Genomic DNA, 25,158 nt, shown 5'->3' with positions numbered 1-25,158 from the left:
AGGCTCCCGAATGCACCTACACATATAAAAGTAACTGAATTCAATTTAAGTACAGAGGCAGCAGAAGCGAATAAACTTTTCATTATTTCAGGAATGTATCCAGGGCTCCCAAATCTGCTAGAAGTATGAAGCAGCACTGTTTCTAACCCTGTAGCACATCATTTGGAAGCTTAGTATATTTCCTCTTTTATAACTGGCTCTAAGATATATAGATGGACTTTACCCTCCTGCTGCTCTATTACACAGTTTGCAATGACCACCATTCTTTATGGAACTTAATTTTCTATAAGAATTATAATTAGATTCACATATTCAATTGACATTGAATGTGGTTTACTCTTGCTCAAGTTTTGAGAAGAAAAAAAGAACAGATGGAACAATTTCTCTTATATTCATCCCATCCATTCAAAAATTCTTAAAAAAAAAATTTTTTCGTCATCAATGGACTTTATTTTATTTATTTATATGTGGTGCTGAGAATCAAACCCAGTGCCTCCTCACACATACTAGGCAAGTGCTCTACCACTGAGCCACAGCTCTAGTCCTCAAAAATTCTTTTAATTAAATGATTACCCAATACCAATCGAGAGATTCTAGGAATACTGCTGTCAGGAAAAATGTTGTTAGTAAAGGAGAAGATCTCCTTTTAGTTTCTGCTTGTCCTTCTTTCCACAGGAATACACATCTCCCTGAGCTGCTTAGATACCCAACCTTGGGACCTACTACTTCCTGAGGAGGAGCTCATGTTCTTAACTCTGCTCCCTCATCCTCGCCCCATACAAAGAAGACACAAAGAGTTTCCAAGATGCAGAGAGGGCTGAAAGAGGAATCTAGGGCAAGAGATTTCAATTTATAGGAAGCAGCAAAATGAACCAACCCCCCCCCCCGCCCCATCTAAAAAAAAAAAACCCTGAAGTTCTATCTAACCATACTCTACTATAATACACATAATTTTTAAAGCTGCCTCTTTCGTTAAAGTTGGTACCAGAATTTAAATATTCTCATCTATCCATTTCCTTATTTACAACAAAAGAAAATAAGATATTAACCCCCATGACAAAGGAAATGGAGTAAACTCACATTTTTCTTAGGACTGACATTCCAGAGACAGAAAAATAGCTTATTTATAATCTCTAAGCCATAGCTTATGTAAAACTTTAAATAAAGAGAGAAAAGCTCTGAAGGACTATTTTCCTAGCAAACCATCTAAATGATCACACAGTAGGAGAATTACAGCTGCATTTGACAGATTTGTAGCTATTTGGTATATTATAAATTAGTTTTAAGCTTGATGCCCTGAATGTTCATTTTGAATTAGTAAAAAAATACTGTTTGATGAACTTCACCCTCTCTTGAGGGATCTCAACTTGATTAAATCATGTAGAAGTATCCACATAGTCAAGTATGGAGTAAAATTTAAATGCAAACACAGAATCTTCAGCAGGCACATTCCTGCAGCCAGGACATTCTAGTGTCACTGAAGTTCTATGGACCAGTCTGCTTCTTCTCATGTGCTGCTTTGTGCTCTCCATCCTTGGCAGACAAAGCAGTCTGGGTCTTATTCAGGTTCTTCTCTTCTTTCCTGTTAATAAAATTGACCACCTACTCCCTGTTTTATCTCCCTCAAATAAGAGATGAAGACCTACAATATATTTTATCTATGATGCCACTTCCTTGATACTTTTTATGGTAATTCCTCAAATCACAAGAATAAGTGATTTATAGAATGAACATATTATGTAATGTTTATTCAATAATATATTCATTCTATAATACTCAGACACTTTACAGATTTTGCATGCAAAAATATAAACAATAATATTTAATTATTTAAAAATGGAAAGCAACTAGCATAGTATATGTTAGGCAATATTTTTTGTATTCATGATTGTAATGTTTTCCAAAGCCATACAGCAATGCTACATCCATACTGAAAGGTGTAACATATTTAGTCAGGAAACCAGTTCGATTTTGTGCAAATCCTGGTTAAAATTTCCAAGTCTGGCCAGGCGTGGTGGTGCATGCCTGTAATCCTAGTGGCTCAGGAGACTGAGGCAGGAGATTTGTGAGTTCAAAGCCAGCTTCAGCAACTTAGCAAACTGCTAAACTGTCTCTAAATAAAATATGAAAAAGGGCTGGAGACATGTCTCAATGGTTAAACGCTCCTGGGTTCAATCCCTGGTACAAAAAAAAAAAAAAATCCATGTTAGAAAGAAAATTATGTGACAAAAGTTGTCCTAATAGGTAAAATTACAAACAGTTGTGAAAGACATTATTCTAAGTATCTGCCTTAAATGAAACTCCAATTGTGATAGATATTGACAGAATTTGTAGTCTCAATGATTTGAGATCATAATTGAAAAAAATCCTTTAAATTTTCTATGTAGTAAAGGGTAAAATGCCTATATTGGTAGCTATGAATTATAGATTTCTGAAAACTCTAGTTAAAAGCAGAGAAAAAGACCTGTCCATTACTTGTTCTGCAATATTGTACAAGCTACATAACTTGTACTTATCTTGAAAATGCTTATGAATATTAGCTTATAAGCATATAAAGTCTAGCACACCAACACAATGGGCAGGAAGTCAATAAATATTTGTATTTCTAACTAACTTTCTGTCTGTATTCTTTTTTCAAACATGCATGGGGACTTATTTTACTTGTTCTGTACTCTGCTGTTTTCACCAAGCAATATACTTTGGAGATCTTTCCATAGCAAAACATATATAATGATTATTTGGCATCTGGCAAGGTTTACTCTAGTATTTTTGCTTTGTAAAGAGAATTGTGTTTTCAATATCCAGCCTCATTCTTGTGGGCACGTTTTCATAAACAGTCCCTAACTATAGGGCTAACTGAAATGAAACTTCTTTTTAGCCTAACTAATCACCATTTCTGTTAGTTTTTCAGTAAAATATAATTATAAAGGATTCAGCAAAACTATTTAGCCCTCCTATCAAAGCCATGTGTTCTAATGTCATTGAAATCAACTATGGAAAGTATAGAATACTATAATATTATAAAAATTGGAATGAAAGGTCATTCTTAAGGAAGCCAACTGTATACAAACTGTGCCAAATGAAAACCAATGGAATGGCTTCACATTTGGGGCATCAGTCTGTTTGCAATTAAAAATAATTTGTAATAAAAGTATTAAGATTAACTATAGTGTAATAATAACCAACTTTTAACTGAGAGTTTTCTATGTGTTAGACACCATGCTCACGCTTGAAAAATTATTTTAATGTTTATACCGATCCCTCAAAATAGATACTATTATTGTTGCCATTTTATGGAAATTGAAAAGTTTTATCTAATGCTGTGGTCTTTTAGAAAAGTAAACAAAGATTTAGATCAGTAAGCTTCCAAGGTCAAGAAGCTGAGGTCACATGGCTGCAAGTTGAACCCATGATGTCTTGACTCCAGAGTCCATACTCTATATCACCGCTCTCCAGGGTCAGTCTGCTCTCCAGTGGCACATTGCTTTGGCTCATTCAACTGCCACATAGAATGATGGGACTCAGGCACAATGAAAAAAATCTTACATCAGTCACGAGGAGCTGACCAAGTCTTAATTCATTCCTTGTTTCTAGCTGGTACCGACAGATCATATTACTTCTACTGAATTAATTACAGGTCTCAATCATTTTCATCGTCATCATCAAAAGCATTTATCAGTCATTTATTTACAAGAGCTGCTATGTAAAGTGAGTTGAAGAGATTTGACCTATATTCTCTGGAATTTTATCATATAAGTCAAATGACATCGTTATGGCTAAAAATAAAGGACAGGTAATCAAGCCAAATATTAAACCACATAAATCAGTGTATTAAATACTTAGACAAATAACAATGTACAAATGTTTTCTCTCGAGAATAATCTTTTCTAAAAGTGTTTTCAAATTCAAATTTGGAACTTCAGCATTCAAATTGGGGATATCAAAAATTAAAAATAATCACTAAACTAACAATAGTCGAAGAAAATAGTCATTAAACTTGATGCCTTAAAGGGCGGTGATGATCAGAGGCCACTCCTAAAATATTTGCTGGAGTGCAACTCTGTAAAAAAGAGTTCCTTCTGATACTTATTAGAGTTTCTAAGTACCCAAGGCCAGTTTCCTTGGAGCTCTTGCTATTAAAATAATCTGTGAAAAAAAATGATTAATTTCCCATTATTTATATATAGTTTAGTAATAAATAATGGGTAGAGTGAGAGTTCTCTTAAAAGTATACTTGGAAAATATTTTTAAAACTTTCAATTTTCTTTTTCATATGCCAGTTTATTGCATATAGTCAACTTTCTGCCTAAGTTATCAAAAACAAGTCAGTTTATGTATGAAATATGTTTTCAGTTACAGCAAAAATGCTATTATTATAAATTGTGACTCTTGGTGGTGATTTAGAGGCATAGTTTATACTACCTTAAAACAAGAAAAAGAAATGCTGTCATTTTCACCATTTAAAATACACTCCTTTATCACAAATGAGTAAAAAATGTATAATCATAATAATATTGCTCAATAAGATATGAAATATAGTTAGAACCATACTTTTTTTTTTTATTCTGAGATGAACCTTAGGACTCTGGTTCTTACTTGGATTGGTTTTAAAATAATCCTGTGGCAGGGGAGTAAGGGATTTAGAAGGGATAGATTCATCATATGTTGATAATTATTGAAGCTGAGTAATATGTACATGAGATTTATTATATTATTCTCTATACTTCATATGCTTGAATATTTAAATAATAAAAGAAAATTTAAAACAATGGGGGATCATCTAGGACTAAATATTTATGAGAATTCTATCACCTTGAGATTAAAGCTCAAAGCTGGAGAGCATGTATAAGTAGCAAACTTACCTAATTGGAATTTAAAGAATAAATATATTTAATTTCCTCGGTTTTGATGATATCTACAAAGACATTTTTAGGAAAACTGAAGATCCACATTATATATTAAATAAAATAATCTGTCATTACTGGAAGAATTCATTAGTGATCTGTCCCTTAAACTGCATGTGATTGAAGCCTCACCAGTTTATTGATATTGGAGGAGGAAAAATCTTTTATCAAACACTCTTTCTTTTTTAAAGGTGTATTTAGTGCTTTAGGGGAAAACAAAAAAACCTTACCTGTAAAACTCTCAGTAAATAAATAATCTTTCCCTAAAGCTATATAATTTAAAATGCATTTACAAAAGGTTATGGGTCATCATTTATGCTAATGGAGTGTGAACAAACAAATTAATTCAAAGTATAAAGGAAAAAAACTGGTTTCAGGGTGCAATCATAAAACTTTTGATCTCTGAGACTTTGATTTCAAGAACATATACCAGCCAGGAGTCTATGAGCCACTGGGCATAGTTCATAGCCATCAAGGTCCCACAAACCCGCAGCCCAAAGTCAGGTACAGTATTTTGATGATGCTTTGAGTTTATCAAGGAGGCATTTATTAAAGAGTGAGATGAAGTTTAGCTTTGCCATGTTAGAACAGAAAGGTGGGCAACATAGAGGAATGATTTTGCCTTAGAGTAAATTATTTCCAGATAAGATTTTCAGAAAACCCATTGGACTTATTCTTATTGGCAGCTTCCAAGAAAAGCTAAGTAACTTACTGGAAGACACGCCCTAAATTAATTGCACTGTCAAAGCTAGATTCCAAGTTTCCTAGTTTATAAGATGTAAGATTTTTCAGCTCCAACAGTAGAGTAAGCAATGAAAATGGCATCTGTGCTTGTATTTATACTATCAAACCTTACTAGTGGGGAAAAAAAGTATGCATTCAGGTCCCCCCTCCATTGCCCCCAATAGTATACATAATATAAATGTATTTAAAACTTTAAAACTTCAGCAGGTTACAATATTTACCTAAAGGAGACTTGAAACCCTACATTGGCTCTGTTTTTGAATAATTTAGAAAATGATTGCTTTACTGACTTCCACATGTGCTGGTTTTTCTGTCATGCCCTCATAGAAAATTCGTTTTACATCATATTGTGACGTTCTAAAGATAAATTTAAAAACTGTTAACTAAACTGTGACCAGGAAGGGCATCCATCAAGAAGAAATGTTCACTTAAGGGAAATGTTAAATATCCTATTCATCCTTAAGCTGACTTTGTATTTTTTTCAGTCATGGGTATTCTCATTGATCCAGACCTAAGGGTCACTGTCGCTTTTGGTATTCATCAGAGAGCAGAGCAATTTCTTGGACCAAATCCTCAAGTTCAGTTTTAGTCAGAAAATATGGTTCTAGTCCCAAGACTGCCTTTAAAAAACAAGTGACTGAGACTATGTCTTCCTGAATGAATATCTGCTGATGATCTGGTCACGAGACTCTTGATTCGCTAGAACACTGATAATTTTTTTGGAAATTGTTTTCAAATTAAGTGAAATAAATTAATCCCCTAACCAAATAATCCCTTCAACATTCATAGATATTTTAACACATTCCTAAATTTCCTGCCTTTAATGATTATAAATTTCAGTTATAAAGAGAGAGTTACGTTTGACCCATGTAGCTGCTGTATCTATATAGAATTTGTTAAGAAAAAAATAAGAGTTTGTATTAAATTGAAAATAACATCAAATGTTTCATCCAAAATTGACTGCATTGTATAGATCTTTGTTGTCCAATATGGTAGCCATTAACTACTTGTGACTAGTGAACAAGAGAAATGTCAGTAATGCAAGCCAAAATGTGTTGTCATGGAAAATATACACCATATTCAAAGACTTACTATAAAAAGAATACATAAAATATCTTATGAATATTTTATTATGCTGATTACATGTTTAAATAATACTTTATATTCCATTAAATAAAATATTGTATTAAAACAATGATTCAGTTCCTTTCCACAAGGTAAGGTGCTACTACTATTAACAAATATTTACATAGCAAATGCTAGAAATATAAAATGTGATTTGCAATTGTATTTAAGAATTAAATACATCTTTAGATTTTTTAAACTCTTTAAAACATAGCTATAGGGGCTGGGAGTATAGCTTAGTGGTAGAGCTCATGCTTAACATGTGCTAGGTGCTAAGTTCAATTCCTGGCTCCAAATATAAATGAATGAATAAATAGATAAAAATAATTACTAGAAAATTTTGAATTACATACATAACTTGCATTTGTAGCTGGTATAGACCACCAGTTTCTGCCCTGTGAGGTTGGCCTCAATTTCTTTGAATGTTATTTATCTCTATTTTATATTGGTCTGAATATATTGGTTTTTCATTATCTATGCAAATAGGAATTGAAGATGCTTAAGATATTACATCAGTAATTCAAAACTAAGTTTTCTTTGTGCTGCTTGTTTTGTGAGATTTTTGTTTGTTTGTGTTTGATACTAGAAATTGAACATCTTACCACCGAGCTACATCTCCAACCCTTTTTATTTTTTATTTTGAGACAGGGCCCTGCTAAGTTGCTCAGGGCCTCACTAAATTGCTGAGGTCATCCCAGAATTTGATATCCTCCTACATCAGCCTCTGGAGTGTCTGGGATTACTGGCATGAGCTACCACACCTGGTTTAACTGTTAATTTTAATTTCCTCTATTGTTAAATTTTTTTCCCCACTACTGTCAGAAAATAATAAGATGAGCTGACTTGAGATTTATTTTTCTTCCTCTCTCTTTTTAAATGTGGCCTGCACAGAGGAAATGGACTTATAAGAAAGAAAAAGAAAAAGAAATAGGAGATTAGAATGGATAAGAAACTAAGACATCTGATCCCAAGTGGTGGAGATCAGGGAATTTAGATCCACTTTACAGATTCAACATCATTTATTAGGGCCTTTGTATGATAAACCCTTTATTGATGTTGAAGAGCAATGCACACTACTGTCCTTCTCTGATTCAGTTGTCACAGAGTGACTCCTATCACATTATATTTTATTAGTTATCTAAATGTCACACTAGTATCATGAATAAAGTCTTATGGGGAAGAAAGTTAGGTATGCATTCTTATTTACACAATAAAGGAGAGAACATGCTGGAAGAGAAGAAGTCAAATTTCCTGGAATTAAATAGCCCAAATTAGAGTCAGTTTACAATAGTCAGACTAATGGCATGCAAAAGCCCAAAGATCCAAGAGCCCTTGAGTACGCAAGGCCAGAAAGTTAATTATTCCAAAACAAAGTTTTTATAATAAAAACTAAATGTTTACTATACACCAGTCTCATTTTAGAAGGAAAAAATAATTCCATCAAGTTTTCTTAATGACATCAGAACATAGCATCCTAGGCTTAAGCCAATTTAGAGCCTGGTATGGTGGCACACCCCTGTAATCCTAGTGACTCAGGAGGCTGAGGCAGGAGGATGGCAAGTTCAAGGCTAGCTTGGGCAACTAAGTGAGACCCTGTCTCAAAATAAAATTAAAAAAGGATGAGGATGTAGCTCAGTGATACAGAACCCTCAGGTTCAATTCTTAGTACCAAAAAATAAATAAATAAATAAATAAAAACAACCCCTGCTTCCCCCCAAAAAAGAAAAAAACAACAATTTATATAACTAAACTAAAATAAAATTATCGCATAATAATGACAATTCAGTCCTGGATCAAAGGGGCTTCTTCAGTGATTTCGAAACTGGTACTGGAAAAGTTGCTTTGGGGAAGCTCAGTGAGATGTAGTTTACTGAGTAAAGAGCCAAGCAGGTGCTAGATAGACTAAATTAACTAGAAGCATCTGAAATTATTCAAAGTCATATCTAGAAGAGCTATTGGAGATAGAGAGCTTTTTTTTTTTTAAACTTGAAACAGATATTTTCTCCCCATTGAACTCAGAGGTTATCACTCTAGAAAGGAAGTTTTTTTTTTTTTCTTTCCCAAATTAGGTCACAGAAAAAAATGCATAAAGGTTTTATACTACTTAGTTTTTATTCTTAGCAAATCTTTCTGGTAGTTAGTTGGTCATGAGACCTTTTACCCTCTACACAAAGCTAGTATACTCAATAATTGTCAAAGACACATCAAACCTGTAAGAAACTAGTCTTGCATGTGAGTTTTTTGTTTTGTTTTTTTCCACTGAATCCTCTTAAAGACCTTCTGAGGTGAGTAGAGAAGTTTTATTGTCTTTATTGTCATTATCTTGGGTGATTAAAATGGAGCATGGGGAAAGAATTCCAGATACTCTGTAGTACTGAGGAAAGTTATTTTTCTGGTCCTTCCAACAAGCTGCCCCAAAGATGCTAGTTTAGTTTTACTGGGCTTCCTTCCTTTCATCTCTTCTCTTTGTTCCTTTTTTTGTTTTAACTTATCATATTTAAGGACATAATCTCATTAGTGGGAGGACCATCTAGGTTCCCTCCGTTCACCACCCCTGTAGGTTTAGCCTAAAAGTCACTGACTAAAGGAACACATCAGCTGGGCAGGGGAAGGTGAGAGTGAGCTACAGGGAGGGCTATTTTGCTAAAATGACCAGAATGTTTTTGTTTTTCTCTTGTCTAAAGTTTCGTGTGAATTGTTTTGATTTGCCTTTGAAAGCTTTATGGAATCATTTGTTTGTTGACTTCGATATTTTTACTCTCTGTAAAAATGCAGAATGTGACAGTGGCCCCAGGTTCAGCTGACAGGGTTGCTAATGGAGATGGGATGCCTGGAGATGAACAAGCAGAAAACAAGGAGGAAGAAGATACAACTGGTGTTGTGAAGTTTGGATGGGTGAAAGGTGTGCTGGTGAGAAAGCTCCTGTGTTTACAAATGAAAACCATCCACTCTATGATCTAGTGTCACTTAATCACTCTATGATTAAGTGTCAGCAAGGCCTGAACACTAGAATTACAAAGATGACTGAATTTTGCCCCATATTTGCTTCTCATGTCTCTTCAATGTCCCTTTTTTACCCACAGGTAAGATGCATGCTGAATATCTGGGGAGTCATGCTCTTCATTCGCCTCTCCTGGATTGTTGGAGAAGCTGGAATTGGTAAGCATTGTCCTCCTCCTAAATGATTTTTTTAAGTAACTTTTATTGATTGATTGATTGATTGATTGATGTGGTGCTGAGGATCGAACCCAGTGCCTCACATGTGCTCTACCCCTGAGCCACAACTTTAATCCCTAAATAATTTTTGATGTAAATTATAAACCCAGTGAGCAACTTGGTTTCACCTTCAATACCACATGTGAGATGAAGGTTACAGAAATTTTTTACACTTGAGCTCCTTTCACTTTGCCTCTTTGACAGTGTTTGTTGGAAAGGACAAGTAAGGAGGGTTAGCTCCTGCAAGGCTGGAATTTTCCAAATTGCCATGCAAGTAAATGCTCAAGTCAATCTATCTTTTGACAGAGTTTAAAGTAAAACAGGTACACAAAAGTACATTCATTTTAGATAATAATATTCATATTTTGGGATATATTGACATTTGCCCTTTATTTGCTTAACAACATCCCTCTTATGATGATTAGCAAAACTTCACTATATGAAAACTACTTGTGGAAAGACTGGTGAAAATGTGACCTAATAAAAGTGCTGAACTGTTGAACATTTTCCAGAAAAAATAATTGTGCTACCTTCAGGTACCAGCAGTGAGAAAACAAAGGTTAATAAGATATTACCCGATATAAGCTTTAAATGATGGAGGAAATGACTAAGATCATGTCTATAACTGATGTTATTTTTTTTTCTAAATGGGAAAATGGAAGACATGGATATTATTCTAGGAGTGATTATTTAAGCTTTTAAATCGCTGTGTTCCATTTAAAATATGTCTTCTGGCAAATCTTTTTTGTTGAGAGCATATTATTAAGATTTGTATAAAAAAATTTATTTGAATGTTATCAAAGGTTGTGATTTAATGTAATAAAAAGCAATGATGTTGTATTCTGTATATGTGAAATACATTAGAGTCACTTTTGAGGGAAGATTTATAAAGCGTGAGTGTCAAGAAGTTCAGATGTGCTCTCAGAGACTACTCCAGAAGGTATCTCAATTCATGTTTAAAAAGTAGTTGGTGACTGCTGCCTTTGCTCCTCAAAACTCATACAGAACCACCAGAAGACTAACTCAAAAGAAAGGGCTAAGCTGTAAATTGAAAAAGTGGAACCAGTTCCCACAGTTTTTCCATGTTTCATGTTTGGCAACTGCTAAGTTCCTGACAAAGGGCTGCTTGCCGGTTTTATGATGCATATCAAATGAACGCGTACAGCCGCAGGGTCCAAAATAAGTATATGCTGTTCCATGGAAAATCTGCATCTTAATATTGCCAAGGTTTTGCTCCAGGGTTTCATGCAAAATTAGGTTTTTAAGGGCAGTTTAGTAACTTATTGAGATCATCAAGAAACATTACTTTGTTTGGAGGTGTGAGTGTAGCCAAGGGCAAGAGTAATTCTTTTTAATGCAACTTATTTAACAGCCATATGTTTGGGCAATAATCTGAACTTTAATCAGATCTTACATTACTCTTCACAGCCCGATTTCAAGTTTCTTACAAAATTGTAAAATATGAAGAATCTTGTTTTCTGCTGAACAGTTTATTATACTTTCAGACATTAGTGTTGTTTAATAAGGGTATATTACTAAAGGTGTTTAAATCACATATTCGAAGTGATTGGAGTTCTACCCAGTCGTTGTTCAGTGAGGCGTTCTTTGAATGGAGGCTTAGGAGCTTTGTTTTGTTTCAATTTTTTCTTTTCTTTCTTTTTTTAATTCTCAGAAAATAGATTTTAGGGAGTAGTAGAAACTTCTTATCAACCACGCTGTTTCACTGGCCTTTGCTGTGAACCTAAAGTTAAATGATTTAAGCCACCATTTATTCCCATTTGGGTTCTCTGTACTGGAAAAGAAAAGAAACAAACACACTTCGTTTCTTCTTGCTTTGGGGGTAGCTTAGAGAAGAAACCCGCCCACAAAATATTCAAGCCCAGATCTTGTGGATAAAGCCAGAAGGAATCTGGAACCAGCAGCAACAGTAGCTACAGCCCTGGGATAGCCATTCAGGAGCTCTGAGATTTGACTGCTTTATTCCTAAAAGCAAATGGAAGGAAGGAATGATAATGCCATCTAGCTGTTCTTCTCTATTTTAGAGATGTTGGCTGGGGCGAGATGGTTTCCAATAAACTTACCCATTTGGCAAGGGAGATGAGTGTGAAAAGCAGGCACGACCTGAAGCAAGTCCCTTTACCCTGTGAGCTTTACTTCTCATCTAAAATCTAGGGAGCTGGGTTAATTCTTTCCCAATCAGTTCTTTGAAGATAAACCTAAAGGTCCTTGCTGAACAGGCAGACACAAGTTGAGATAAGCTGAGGGTAGCTGAGTCATCTTACTGTAAGGTAGGTAAGAATTATCTGATAAATTAGATTAGAAAATTGCAAAATGCTGGGATTCACTTTTGAAGATCCCAACTCAGAAGGTCCGGGCATTTTTAAGAAGCACCCCAGGCATTTCCTGGAGCAGGTGGTTGGAGGACCACACTCTGAGAAAACAATGAACTGAAAGTTTCCTATGCTGCCTTTCACCCAGGGATTTTATGTGTAATTATGAGAGGAAGAGAAGAAAACCCTTGTTGTTTAAGAATATAAAACATTGTCCTGAGATTTCAAATGGCTTACAGAAATATACATAATATTAAAGAAAAAATTAAGAACTTTGGGGAAAATAGAGGCAAAGGAAAAATATGGATAGGGAAATAATAAATTAGAATAGGTTTAATGCCAAGCAATGCAAACTATATGGTCCTGTTACCATTTCTGGGTATGTTAAACATTCAATCTTAAACTAACTTTCTAAAAACAAAGTCAAGAGAAAAATAATGTGCAGAGGATAAAAATAAATCACATTTACTAGTGCAAGAACCTGAAGCCACATAGTATACAGAAGTGATGCTCTCACCACAGGATCCTTGCAATAGACACAACACATTTAGTGCAACTGTTTCTTAGAAACTCTAGCTTTTAAGAGTCTACAGAGACCAAAGCAGTATAATCCAAGTTTGCAACTTTTGCCCTACAATTAACCTATTGCCACTGCACTTTATCCTGCACAATAGTCTAGAGACTCCTGCTAGATCCACAATATATCTGGGAGCATCTCAGTATTTCTGCCTTTAATCACTCTCCACTTCCCTTTTATTGGGGCATGGACCAAGACATCCCTGAGGTAAAAGAGCCTACCATCAGCAATTATAGAGCATCTGCTTTGTGTATGGAAACACCAAACAGTCCAGACCAGACCATTCCCAATGGAACCAGAGGGAGTGCAGAGGCTGTGATCCTACAATCTTCTCCATGAACTCTGGGTCAGCCTCCACTGGACAGGGTATTGTAGGAGAGGGAAATAGTGTTTCCCTCTATCACCTTAGGTTCATCGACTGTGGCCTTAAAAATTAAACTATTCAAAGCCAGATTAACCAAAAAAAAGAAAGAAAGAAAGAAAGAAAGAAATTTATTAACATATTCATGGTGCATACACATGAGCACCCCAGTGATAAGTGATTCAAAAGGTCCATTAGAACATGAGCTTATAGATCATCTTAACAAAAGAACAATAAAGCTGTGGGAGGGTGGCCAGATAGAGGAAAAGGACTTTGGGTTTCTGGTGTGCAAATTGTGGGAAGCTAAGTAAATGGGAACAGGCCTACTGGAAGATAAGGTGTATGCATTCTTGTGATGCCTTCTGTAGGCTAAACAGAGTCTGAAGTTTTGTCTCTGGTCTTTAGTTTCTGTCCTTCCTGGTAACTAGTCAGGGCGTTTACAAATGTATATCCTGCATTTAGGGAAAGAGGAAGGAACAGAGAACTTTTCTGGTGTCCTCTTTTTATTTGTCTTTAATAGAAAAAATTCTTATACCAAAGCAATATATTCTGGCAAATTCTGTCATCTTTGTAGTCAGGCCTTCCTCCAAATTCTGGCCTCTACCACTTTCTTCCTTTCGTTATGTTCATTAACCTTCTGAACAGTTAGATCTTCAAGGGCAGCTTTTTTCATTTCATATTATTTTTTCTTGAGGCTCTCACACTACCTACCACACAGCTATATATAGAAGGCTTTTAATAAACAATAGCCTTTATGACTGTTGCAAATACAGTGAAAAAGTTTGATTATGTACTATGTTCTATGTACTATGGTAGCAACTTAACATATGCATTCTTTCTAACTCAATTGCCATCTTTGGCTCAGAAAATAAGTAGCCTGCCAGAGGTCACACAGCCAGTAAGTTAATGTAGTTTGATTTCATTCTTTCTACCTTACCCGTCTGTCCGATGAATAGTTTGCTATCCTGTATGTAATTTTCCACCCCTACAGGACCAATGTACAAAAAAGAAAGTTAACTAGGAGGAATCTCATTTGATCTACAGTTATATTAACAGCTTGGGATAGTATAGATTCGTTTTTTGTTCATTGGTTTCTAGAATGTCACTAACCCCAGGGTTCGCATTATATTTTGACCCATTTCGGTTGTTCAGTTGCATGCAACATAGCTTTGCACATTTTAGCTCTTGACAGAAAACTTCAAAGTTGAACATTGATTGTTTGATGATTTCCTGGCCAACCTGTGATTCTCAAATGTGGTCCTTCAATGATGACCTTAGGTTTGTTAGTTTTTATGCAAATGACCCAATAGATTGTTCCACCATTTAATTGCCTTTATTTTTCCTCTCTCAACTGAGGTCTTGGTGTGATTATCATCGGCTTAGCCGTGACAGTGACTGGTATCACTGGTTTATCCACCTCTGCTATTGCCACAAATGGATATGTCAGAGGAGGTAATTAAACTTGTGACCCGCAACATCATTTGTAAGGTAAAGGCAACACAGGCTCAAATAGCTCACCACTGACCTTTCTGGGAGTGTTTTCAAAGGTAATACAAGTTGGTTCCTTTCTTTCCCTCCCCACCAGCAAAGGGATGCAAGAAAAATGGAGAAGGATTTAACCTTTGTCAAATCCCCAACTTTCTCATTCATGTTCCTCTCAAGCAAGAGAGAAGGTCAAATGTCATGTTTTCTCTTTTCACAGCCAGGGTAGTTTCTCTCCCAGGACACCAGCATAAGTCAACTTTTCCTTTCCAGGGCTGCATTTTAGATTGTGTTTACTTTGGTAAACCATCCTTCATCATAACGAGTGGTTCTCAGACTTGATCTTTATGCCAGGCATACCAGTCTCTCCTCAGCACAAGAAACCCCATTGGGGCCCAAGACATGGACTTGGAAACTCAAATTAAAAGCTGTCTAGTTTGCAGAAGTAAGGAAACCATAGGAGAAAAGTGAAATGTAATATCTTCTATCTTTCATTGCTAACAGGTCTTGGAGTTCTCATAATTCTTCTTTCCACCATGGTAACTTCTATTACTGGGTTGTCAACTTCTGCAATAGCAACTAACGGGTTTGTTCGTGGAGGTAAAATCTCTAAGATATCTAATACCCTCATCACTTACTACGGGTATGCAAAAACTTTTTATATACTTGTTTTTGATGAGAACAAGGAAATAGCTCTGTGTTCTTGAAGCCTGGCTAAGTGTCTGGAGGATCTGGATGCAGAGGGAAGCATCAGGTATGGTGAGTATAGTCCAGGTCTCCTCTGGTCAGCTCTGGTCTCCTTTCTCATAGACCTCTCTGGCACATTGCAGGTCAAGCTTCACAGATGCACAAATGCCTCTGGTAAACATTTTATTTTTCAGGCAAGTCTGCACAGCTGTTGCTGGTGTTTCTTAGAAACTGACTCCTCCACACGACTTCAGTTTTAAAGTTTAGTACATTTCAGGTGCTTCCTAGACCTCCATGGAATGGGGATCTTTTAGAACATTTCAGGTTTTCATGGGGAGACGGATCCTTCTCTGACAGACAGACTGCTGCATCCTGAAGTCCTGGTGACTTATCTCAGTTCTGGAGCCAAACACCTTTCTTGGGGGATTTTGCAGGTCTTGGAGTCGTCATCATTGGCCTGAGTGTGGTAGTGACAACACTCACAGGTATTTCTATGTCTGCTATTTGCACAAATGGAGTAGTACGAGGAGGTAAGTCAATTTACTTATGACTATGAGCTTAGGTTACAGAGCAATTTTTAAAATGGTCTAATATTGGGAGCGAAATTTTCATGTTGCTAATTAGCCTCCAAAGTTTAAAAAAAAAATTTAAACAACAAGGCAACATGCTTCTCAACTAAAATTAGGGGATCTCCAGAAAAGACCTCTTTTACCTAGTTCCTAGGATAAAACATGTTTTTTTTTTTAATAGGATGACTATCTGTTTAGTAAGAAAGTATGGAATACAACAAAATATGAGGTCTATTTTTATACAAGGAAGATTCCTGCCAGCCTTCTCTTAGGTCCCTTCAGGATAGGTCTTCTCTAGCACCTTACCTGACACTAGTGATGATTCCCATTCAGTAAATCATCCTGTGCCCAGCCTTCAAGGTTCACCCCAAACAATATGCTCCTCATGGCCAACAGGCATGAAAAGATCATCAAGAAGAAAATAAAAACAAAAAGTTTGCAAGCTATCAGCAGCAGGTAGGCCTAGATAGAAAATGAAGTGGATGAAATTCATTATTGTTCTTCTAACTTCTTCCTCATTGCCTTTCCCTTGGCTTTTGGAGTCTACTTTTTTGGGAACTAGGTCTTCTTGATCAGGGCCTTCTAAAACACCATCCCACCCACAAAATACTTCCTCTGCCAACTTCTGCCTGACTCTCATTTTGACCAAGCCTACCTATTTAACTGTCTAGCTAACTTGTTTAATGAAACAAGCTAAAGGAAATAATGTGGATTTGCTCTACCCAGAAAATACATTACATTTTTAGAGAAGACTTTGGTCACTTAACCCAAAGCAGTTACTCTAGTGAAAGAAATTCCTTCTCAGTAGAAGGTGGTTTTCCTGTTTTTCAGTGCATTTGTTCAATGTTATTTCCAAGTCCACTGTGCCTACCTCCAAGACTAGTTCCATATAGAAAATTGTTGTGATGGTCTTTTAAATAATCAGGGCTCTCTCATATAGCCTTAAAAAAAAAAAATCACTAACTTGCTCTAGGTACGATTCAGGCTGTTGACCAGTCACCTTAGTCTTTCCTGTACACAGGAGGACACAGACATGGCCAAGGAAGAGGCAATTGTTCCAAACCTTTCCTGCTTTGCCTCCCACTTGGTCCCCAATTATGGTATTTGGCAATAATCATGCCTTGTTGAGCTAAAAACCAAGTCTGATTTTTAGAAGGAACAGTATGTAGCATTATATTGATACCTTGTTTTATACAGCAAGTGTATCCAAGAACATTTTATGGGATAGAAAAGGAAGTTGAAAGAATAAAGACCAACTTCTTCCACTTCATTTTCTTTCTAGGCCTGTTCGTTTCTGAAAATTTTGGACATAAAGTTTTATTTTACTGCAATCACATTATTAATCTGAATACTACAGTGATATTTTTTTTAAAGACAAAGAATTTTTTGATAAAAATTTCTTGCATAGAGCATTTTTTTGCATTTAAGTTTCAATAAATTGAATTCATTAAGTCAGGATACTTCTATTGTAGATTACGTACAGAGTACAAGGAATGGCTAGGTTATTCATTATGATGACACAGGAGCCCTAAAATTATTAGAAAGCTGTCATGCTTTATTAGAATAATTAACATTTAAAATTTTTCAGACTTTCAAAATAATTTGATCATGTAAATTAAATTCTTGGCAATTACTCAATGTAAAATATGTTCCTTTCTTATTTCAGGTGGAGCCTACTACCTTATTTCCAGGAGCTTAGGGCCTGAGTTTGGTGGGTCAATAGGCTTGATCTTTGCTTTTGCCAATGCAGTGGCTGTTGCTATGTATGTGGTGGGATTTGCTGAAACTGTGGTAGATCTTCTTAAGGTAAGTAAAGTTTTTCTTTATACAGTCAAGCAAGATAATGTATTTCTTTTTCCAGGGTTTAGGGGGTTATGGGGATATTATTATGGCAAGATGAGAGGGGGAAAGTTGGATATAGGAAAAGGAGCCTCAGACATGACCTCAGAAGTTCTGGCTTTGAATTCCAGCTCTCACTTTACCAACTGGAAGACTCTGGACCAATTCCACTGTTCATCTGAAGTGTGTTTTCCAGATCTATACAATGGGTTAATAATACTGTTCTATGTGTTTCATGGTAGAATGGTATAGATCAGATGAAATGACACATGAAACATTGTGCAAAATATGAAAAATCAGATAGTCATACTTCTATTACGCTTACAGATTTCCAAAAGTTCAAACATTAGAATAACCCACTGCAGAAAACTAGGTATTTCCTCGTTTTAGATACCCAAACTAGAATGGTGTAGGGATAAGCACACTAATTGGCTTGTGTACAAACTAACTTATGATCTTTGTCTTATGGTAACAATGGTGCACACTGAATTCAATTAATAAAATGACCTGTATTTTAAAATTATATGAATCATGAGCATTTACATACTTTGTGAGGCATATTATCTTCAAGAAATGCATTATGAGGTTTGTGTTGTCTATTCTTAAATGGGCTTTTAAGAATAATTTTCCAGTATTCACATTGTTAAAAAACTCATTGGTATTCCTCTAGAATTCCCCCTGATACCCTAAAATAACTAATCATTCTTCTGAAACAAAGCACAATGTATGCATATATGCTTTTACTTAGTGCTACAGTAGGCTTTAAAAGCTGTGACTATACTGAATCTCTAAAATTTCCAACTCCTAACCTTGGCTATCCAAGGTCTATTATCAAAGGAAAAAAAAAGGTAGATTCTTTATCTTCTCAAATTTATGAGCACTTCATTTTTCTATTGTCCTAATGGCCCCAGGCATCAGTGTACAAAAATCTCTTCTTACTGGTAAATGTTACAATAAGATATGCAAAAAGTTGTATCTATATCTATATGCAAAAAGTTTTATCTCTAATCACTATTGACTTTTTTACCTTTAGGAAAGTGATTCAATGATGGTGGATCCAACCAATGACATCCGGATAATAGGCTCCATCACAGTAGTGATTCTCCTAGGAATTTCAGTAGCTGGAATGGAATGGGAAGCAAAGGTGAATTTCTCAAAATGGTGTTATCAACTGCTGGTCAGGTTCTGAACAAATTGCAGAAATTGAGAGAACCCTATATTCAAAAAGAATGGCTATTTGCTATGGCAAAAGGAGCCACTTAGTAGTGCTAGGTGGAACCTCCAGCCCACAAAGCACCAAGTCTTGTCATGCCTCACAGCTTGTGTGTCACATTGTCGGCCTGTGCTTGGCCCTTTGTGTCATCCCAGTGACACAGCCACTAAAGTTGCTTCCATCTTCATGCCCAGACCCCTTATGACCCTAACCGCAGTGCATACTAGAAGCCCATGTTTCAACCACAAGCCCTGGTATTCCCTTTCAAGCTGCCCATGGGTGCTGAAACCCAAAAGAAGTGACGGTGCGTTGGGAAAAGGTAGCAGAGGCAGAACTATTATTTTCCTCTTAAACCCAGAATTTCACCAGCAAATTTTAATGTGTTACAGGCTTTGGAACCAGAATACATCTGAATTTAACTGGCAGATTTTAAAGCAGAGAGTAAATTTCTGAATGACAGGGAGCATGTCTTTTGCCTCTTTTGTAACTCCACACAAGAATCTGTGCCACTGAAAATATTCTGCAAGCTTGGAGACACTGTAACTGGTTCTCAAGTGGTCACCAGAAATGGAAAGATCCTCAAAGCCTCCCACCCCTATAAGGGAGTAGGAAAACATTCCAACATGGCATCTATTTCTGGGTTATATACTCATAAGTTAAGCAATATTCACACATTAAACAGTGTCTGCCATGTGCTGGGCCTTCTGCGAGGTACTAGAAATTCAGTTGTGACCAAAACAAGCATAATCCCTGTCACAGTTCAGCATCTGGTCTATGGATAGATGAGTAAGTAAATAGAAAAACAAATAGAAAATGGTAAATGATATAATATACTATCAAGGAAATAACAGGACACTGGGATATTAGAAAATAACAAGGGGGCTGGGAATGTAACACAGTGGTAGTGTGATTGCTTAGTCTGTACAAGCCCTGGGTTTAATCCCTAGGATCTGGAAGAAATAAAGAAAGCTAGCAAGCAAGCAACAAGCAAAAGGAGGAAGTAAAAGGACACTGGTTTTAGATTACTTTATGCCCCAAGGGAGACAAAGTAGTTCCACAGCAGTAGAGGGTAGTATTTAAAACTTCACCTTTGTAGTTAGAATGCCTAGATTTGAATCTGATTTATATCTCTGTGACCTGAGTAAATCATTTAACTTCAGCAACTTAGTGAGGCCCTGTCTCAACAAAAACAAATAAAATATGAGGGAAGGTTAGGGATGTAGCTCAATGGTAAAGCACCCTTGTGTTCAATCTCTAGTGTTCCACCTCAAAATTAAAATTTAAAGCTTCATCTGTTGTATTATAAGTCCTCAGTGAATAAGGTACTTGTAGTTCAGATCAAGTAGCAGGAGAGGGCTCTTTGAGGAGGTCACAGAGACCTATAGGATGCAGGAAATAGATACATGAAGACTAGGGTGAAGTGAGATCCTGCTAGAGTACATACACCAACAGTATATGGTGATGTCAAGCAGGTACACCATTTGAAAAGTTTCAGGAACTGAAGGAAGACCATTTGGCCAGTAGTAGACTGTTCACATGAGCACACATTGGCAGCCTGACATTATGGGCATGATGGAAATTCCATGAACCCTTCCGTTCGCTGGTAGGCCTTCTGCAGTAGGAAGAGGAAGAATTCATAGGTACTCTGCCTGGAAAAGAACTCAAATCTGTACAAGTTAAACCTTCTGGCTCCAGTTACATTCCTCGAAGTTATTGTGGTAGTTTCCCACTTCCTACTTAAAATGTTCTTGAAGTGTCACCTCCAAGTACCCAAGCACATACTCCAACTGAAAATGCAGTCGTTACATCTAAGTAGAAGAGGGTCTGTTAAGATGATAGTCCATAAGGATGCACTTATCACTGACATTGGGGAGCAGAGCCTTATTGAATAAGCAGAGAGTCTTTCTCCAGTGGACAATAACTTCTACAATTATGTGAAAAGTTATTAACTAAATCTAATTTGATCCCCTTTCATTTTGCCGTTCCAGGCTCAAGTGATTCTTCTGATTATTCTTCTCATTGCAATTGCAAACTTCTTCATTGGGACTGTCATTCCATCCAACAATGAGAAGAAATCCAGAGGCTTCTTCAATTACCAAGGTACAGATGACAGATTAGTTTCTCCTCAACCCATGTTGCTCCCCACATCACTGTCCCTATCCCCCAATCATAGCCAACAGAATTCCAGCATAGCCCAGGAAAGAGACCACATACTAGAATTGGATTTGGGAGAGACAGGGTTGAATTTTAAATCCACTGTTTATCAGCTGGACAGGTCACCTGATGTGTTTGGGTCTCAGATTTTCCTGCTAAATGTGTGGGTGATGATAATAATAACTTCCTGAGGGAATTTTGAAGAGTAAATGAGATAGTTGTTATGAAAGTGCCTTGTAAACCTTAAAATGCTGGACAAATTGTTGCTGTCAAGTAGTGGGAATAGAAATTACATGCAGGGAAAGAGAACACAGCTTGAACAATTTGTTCAACCAGTGCAGAGCACTAGAGTCAAACAAAGACATTTTTTTTTTCCTTCCTGGTAGATTTTTTGGCATCTTAACCTTGCTGTGGCATTAGCTAGTTGCATCAGTGTCAGGTTTTCAAGCATGAAGAATTATAGGTTTACTTAGTGTAGCATCCTGGGATAACATCACCAAGCATGGAATTTGACCTCTCTCTCCTATTCTGTTCCACATACCCACTTGTTCCTACCTTTCCACCCTGGAATCCACTGCTGAGTTTGTTTTGTATTTCACTTTATTATTTGTTCAGTTGTCCATATTTGTTTTCTTTAAAAAAAAATCACATTACCTCTATCTTCCTGAGTCTCTTTCTCTGTAAAGATTATTTTGTTTGCTTTGGACATGAACATTCTTTTCCTTTCTATTCTTTTCCCTCTTTCCCATTCATATGGTATTTTTTTCTGATGTTTTAAATTTTCTTTCCTCTTTGCATCTGATTCTTTTGTTCATGATTTTCTTCCTCCTTTTCTTTTTCCTTTCTGTTTTTCTTCTAGATTGTTTCCTTTCACTTAAGTAATATGATGGCAACCTGTGGGACAGTCTTACTGTAGGGACAAGGCACTACTCTCTCACATATGAGAATTTGGTATAAGGATCTAAGATCCAAACTCTGGGGGCAAGAGGCAAAGAGATTAGAAAATTAATGATAACATTTTCAAGTAGCCTCACCCACAGAATTCTCCTATCATTTAAATTAAAAGCATAAAAAAAGAATGTTGCTTGTTTCAGGTATGTATGTATATGAGTATGTAGTTGGTGGGGGGACATGGTATGTGTGAATGTATATGGTATACTTTGTGAATGTGCCAGTATGATGATAAAAGAGTTTTTCGTCTTCTCTTTCAATCTCTTCAAGACTCAAAGAAGTCAGGCATCCTGGATCTCTGTTAACACAAAAAATTACTGATTTTTCAGAGCTATGTCATAGAGCTCTGAAGTCTTATGATATACATTTTGACTGTTGGCAAATACTAACAAATCCATCAGGAGTACAACAGCATCTTTCAGTTCATCCCAGTTAGACTCTTGAGATATATTTGCATTTAGAGTTATAGAAGCCAAAGGTTTTCTACTCTGTGAAAAAAGTCTACATGATAATTTTCTTGTAATTTGTGTTGTAGCATCAATATTTGCAGAAAACTTTGGACCAAGCTTCACAAAAGGAGAAGGCTTCTTCTCTGTCTTTGCTATTTTTTTCCCAGCAGCTACTGGGATTCTTGCTGGTGCCAATATTTCGGGAGATTTGGAGGTACGCTGTTTTCTCTGCTTTGTGTAGTTCATGGTAGTGCAGTTGATAGACAGCCCAGGGATCTAAGAGATTGAATGTGACCCCATTTCCCTACAGATTCAAAACTATAAAATTTCTGCAAGTTTTCCTGGCTACTTAAAGTTCTCTCTTTTAATGCTCAATTTATATTCCTATTCCAGATAGTTCTTCCAAGAGTCTTAATTAGTGATATCAGAACAATTGAGTATATTGACATGATATCAGTTTTCCAACAAAATGAATATAGTTCAGTGAGAAACTATCCAAACCACCCCTTCTCTTTTCAAGCCATAATTAATAAGAACATGGAACATTTAAGGGAAAGCAAAAGCATAACAAAAAAAAAAAAAAACAACAACAATATTGTTACTTTGCACTCCATTCATATTATCCTGCTAAATACTGAAAGAATTGTTATATTAAAATTTTAGTTTTAATGTTTTATTAAAGATAACAAACAGTGGCCAAAATAAGATAGAAGTTTTTTGTTTTTTTTTTTTTTTTGTAAGTACATAAACACCTGAGCTCATAGGCCATTCATTTAAAGAAAGGTCTGCTTTAAAAAGTAGCCCAGGAACTCAGATGAGCTCTCTTGTTTCACTATTACATTAGGATTTGCCCTCATTTGCAAGGTCCAAGATGACTAATCATTTCCAGGATCACATTCCAGGCCACAAGCAAGAGCATAAGGAAGTAGAAACAAGCAATTCCCAAACTTTGCGCAGATCCCTTCTACTGGTATTCCATTGGTTAGAATTTGGTCTCAAGACCTTCCACAGTTTCAAAGGAGTCTGGGAAATGTAGTCTTCAATTGGGTATAATGTGCCAGATAAAATTTGAAGGGGTTCTAGTATTAAAAGGAGGAAGATGAGGATGGATATTAGGGAGAAATAAGAAGTATGTCTAAAAAAAAAAAAGAGAAGGAACAGGCTTTAACTCACACACAAACGATTCAGATTTTACCTCAATAAATTTATAATCAACTTCAGAAGATAAGAAATATTTTCAAGAATCATCAGGAGATATGTATAAGTGGGAAGCATGTGCACTGTCCTAGTGGATCATGACATAAAAATACTGAACAATTGTTCAGTTAGTCAGGGATGATTTCAAGGAGGTAATTTTTGAACCTGAAATGAAAATCAAGACTAGCTGCTGACTATTGGTGAGGAAATACCAAGCAATTCCAGGCAGAGAAGACAAGGATGGTCAAGCATGAGAAAACTGTGGGAACAGTGAGGAGTCTATTTCAATGGGAAAAATCCTGATAAGGCTGGAAAACCTTGGGAGGGACTTGAGGGAGAGGTGCTTCCCATAAAATGTGACTCCCTGCAACTGGAGATTTTTGCCTTCAGTTTATTCACTGCTGTATTTTCAAAGTTAGCTTTGGTAAATATTTATTGAGTTTAATGAGTTAAGGCATTTAGATTTGTTATGTTAGGGACCACGGTGCTGTGATAAATTCTTGAGCAGAGATAATGACGGAAAAGATTATGATGAAGCTCAGAAAAGTCAAGAAAATTATTCAAAATGATTCAAGTAGTAAGTATTAACACCTAATGAAATTTAATTATGGATATTCAACTTCTGGTTTCTCAGCACTGGAAATCAAAGGTCACTCATTTAAATTTCTGCGAACTGTAAGCATACTTTCAAATTAAAGATTATTATGCTTTCCTTATACTTCTTAAAAACTAGTTTGTATTAGATGCTTGGTAGTCAGTTCAGCTTAGCTAGCACTAACTCAGTGCCTGAATTAAGACTAAGCAGGGGAAAAGGATCAAAGGGGTAAACTTTAATTTGAGTTGGGGAAAAGAAATTGAAAGAATGTTTTCACAGTGATCCACAGCAAGAAAACATTATACATCATAACCAAATGCACACTTTAAAATTTTCTTCAAATGGTTCTTCATTTCTGATAGTTTCACATCAGTTCTATTCTATTCTATTTTTTTTTTTTGTTAACACTATCGGAATTTTTTGAATTGAATTCATGGCACAGTAGTTGAGGAAAAAGAAACAAACATAGCCATTGAGGTTGAAATGGAAGGATACCAAGTGTGGAGATATCTAATAAGTAGCTAGATGGATGAGCCTAGAACTCTGGAAAGGAGAGAGGGCAGGACTGGAACCACAACCTGGATGAACTCACCCACGTATGTGCAACAGGGAGGAATAAAGAGGTCCAAGGCAGCACTCAGGGAAACACAGATATTCAAATTATTAATGGGTGAAAGGAAATCCATTATGTAAAAAGAGAAAGAGCTTTCTAAGAGGTAAGGGAAGCCAAGAAACACTGGGGTCATAACAGTCAAAAGAGGGGAA

General features: G+C 36.1%; 1 protein-coding gene across 4 annotated transcripts in view; it reads left to right on the top strand.

Annotated features, from left to right (window-relative positions):
* Slc12a1 (solute carrier family 12 member 1) overlaps nt 1-25,158 on the top strand; it is an 85,057-nt gene that overhangs the window by 2,486 nt on the left and 57,413 nt on the right. Inside the window, exons 3-10 of one of the 4 annotated variants that reach the window (XM_078049646.1) lie at nt 9,549-9,683; nt 9,857-9,932; nt 14,614-14,709; nt 15,244-15,339; nt 17,662-17,801; nt 18,868-18,978; nt 21,036-21,147; nt 22,688-22,815. In XM_078049646.1, coding sequence (XP_077905772.1) covers nt 9,549-9,683; nt 9,857-9,932; nt 14,614-14,709; nt 15,244-15,339; nt 17,662-17,801; nt 18,868-18,978; nt 21,036-21,147; nt 22,688-22,815 — 894 coding nt within the window. Of the gene's footprint in view, nt 1-9,548; nt 9,684-9,856; nt 9,933-14,613; nt 14,710-15,243; nt 15,340-15,860; nt 15,957-17,661; nt 17,802-18,867; nt 18,979-21,035; nt 21,148-22,687; nt 22,816-25,158 lie in introns of all 4 variants that reach the window. The other 3 variants (XM_013359844.4, XM_040275506.2, XM_040275507.2) reach the window with 3 other exon arrangements.

This window comes from Ictidomys tridecemlineatus, chromosome 5, assembly GCF_052094955.1.
Source record: "Ictidomys tridecemlineatus isolate mIctTri1 chromosome 5, mIctTri1.hap1, whole genome shotgun sequence".
NCBI classification, from domain to species: domain Eukaryota; kingdom Metazoa; phylum Chordata; class Mammalia; order Rodentia; family Sciuridae; genus Ictidomys; species Ictidomys tridecemlineatus.
Note: the sequence above shows the minus strand (reverse complement) of the source record. Positions and strands in the feature narration are given on the sequence as shown.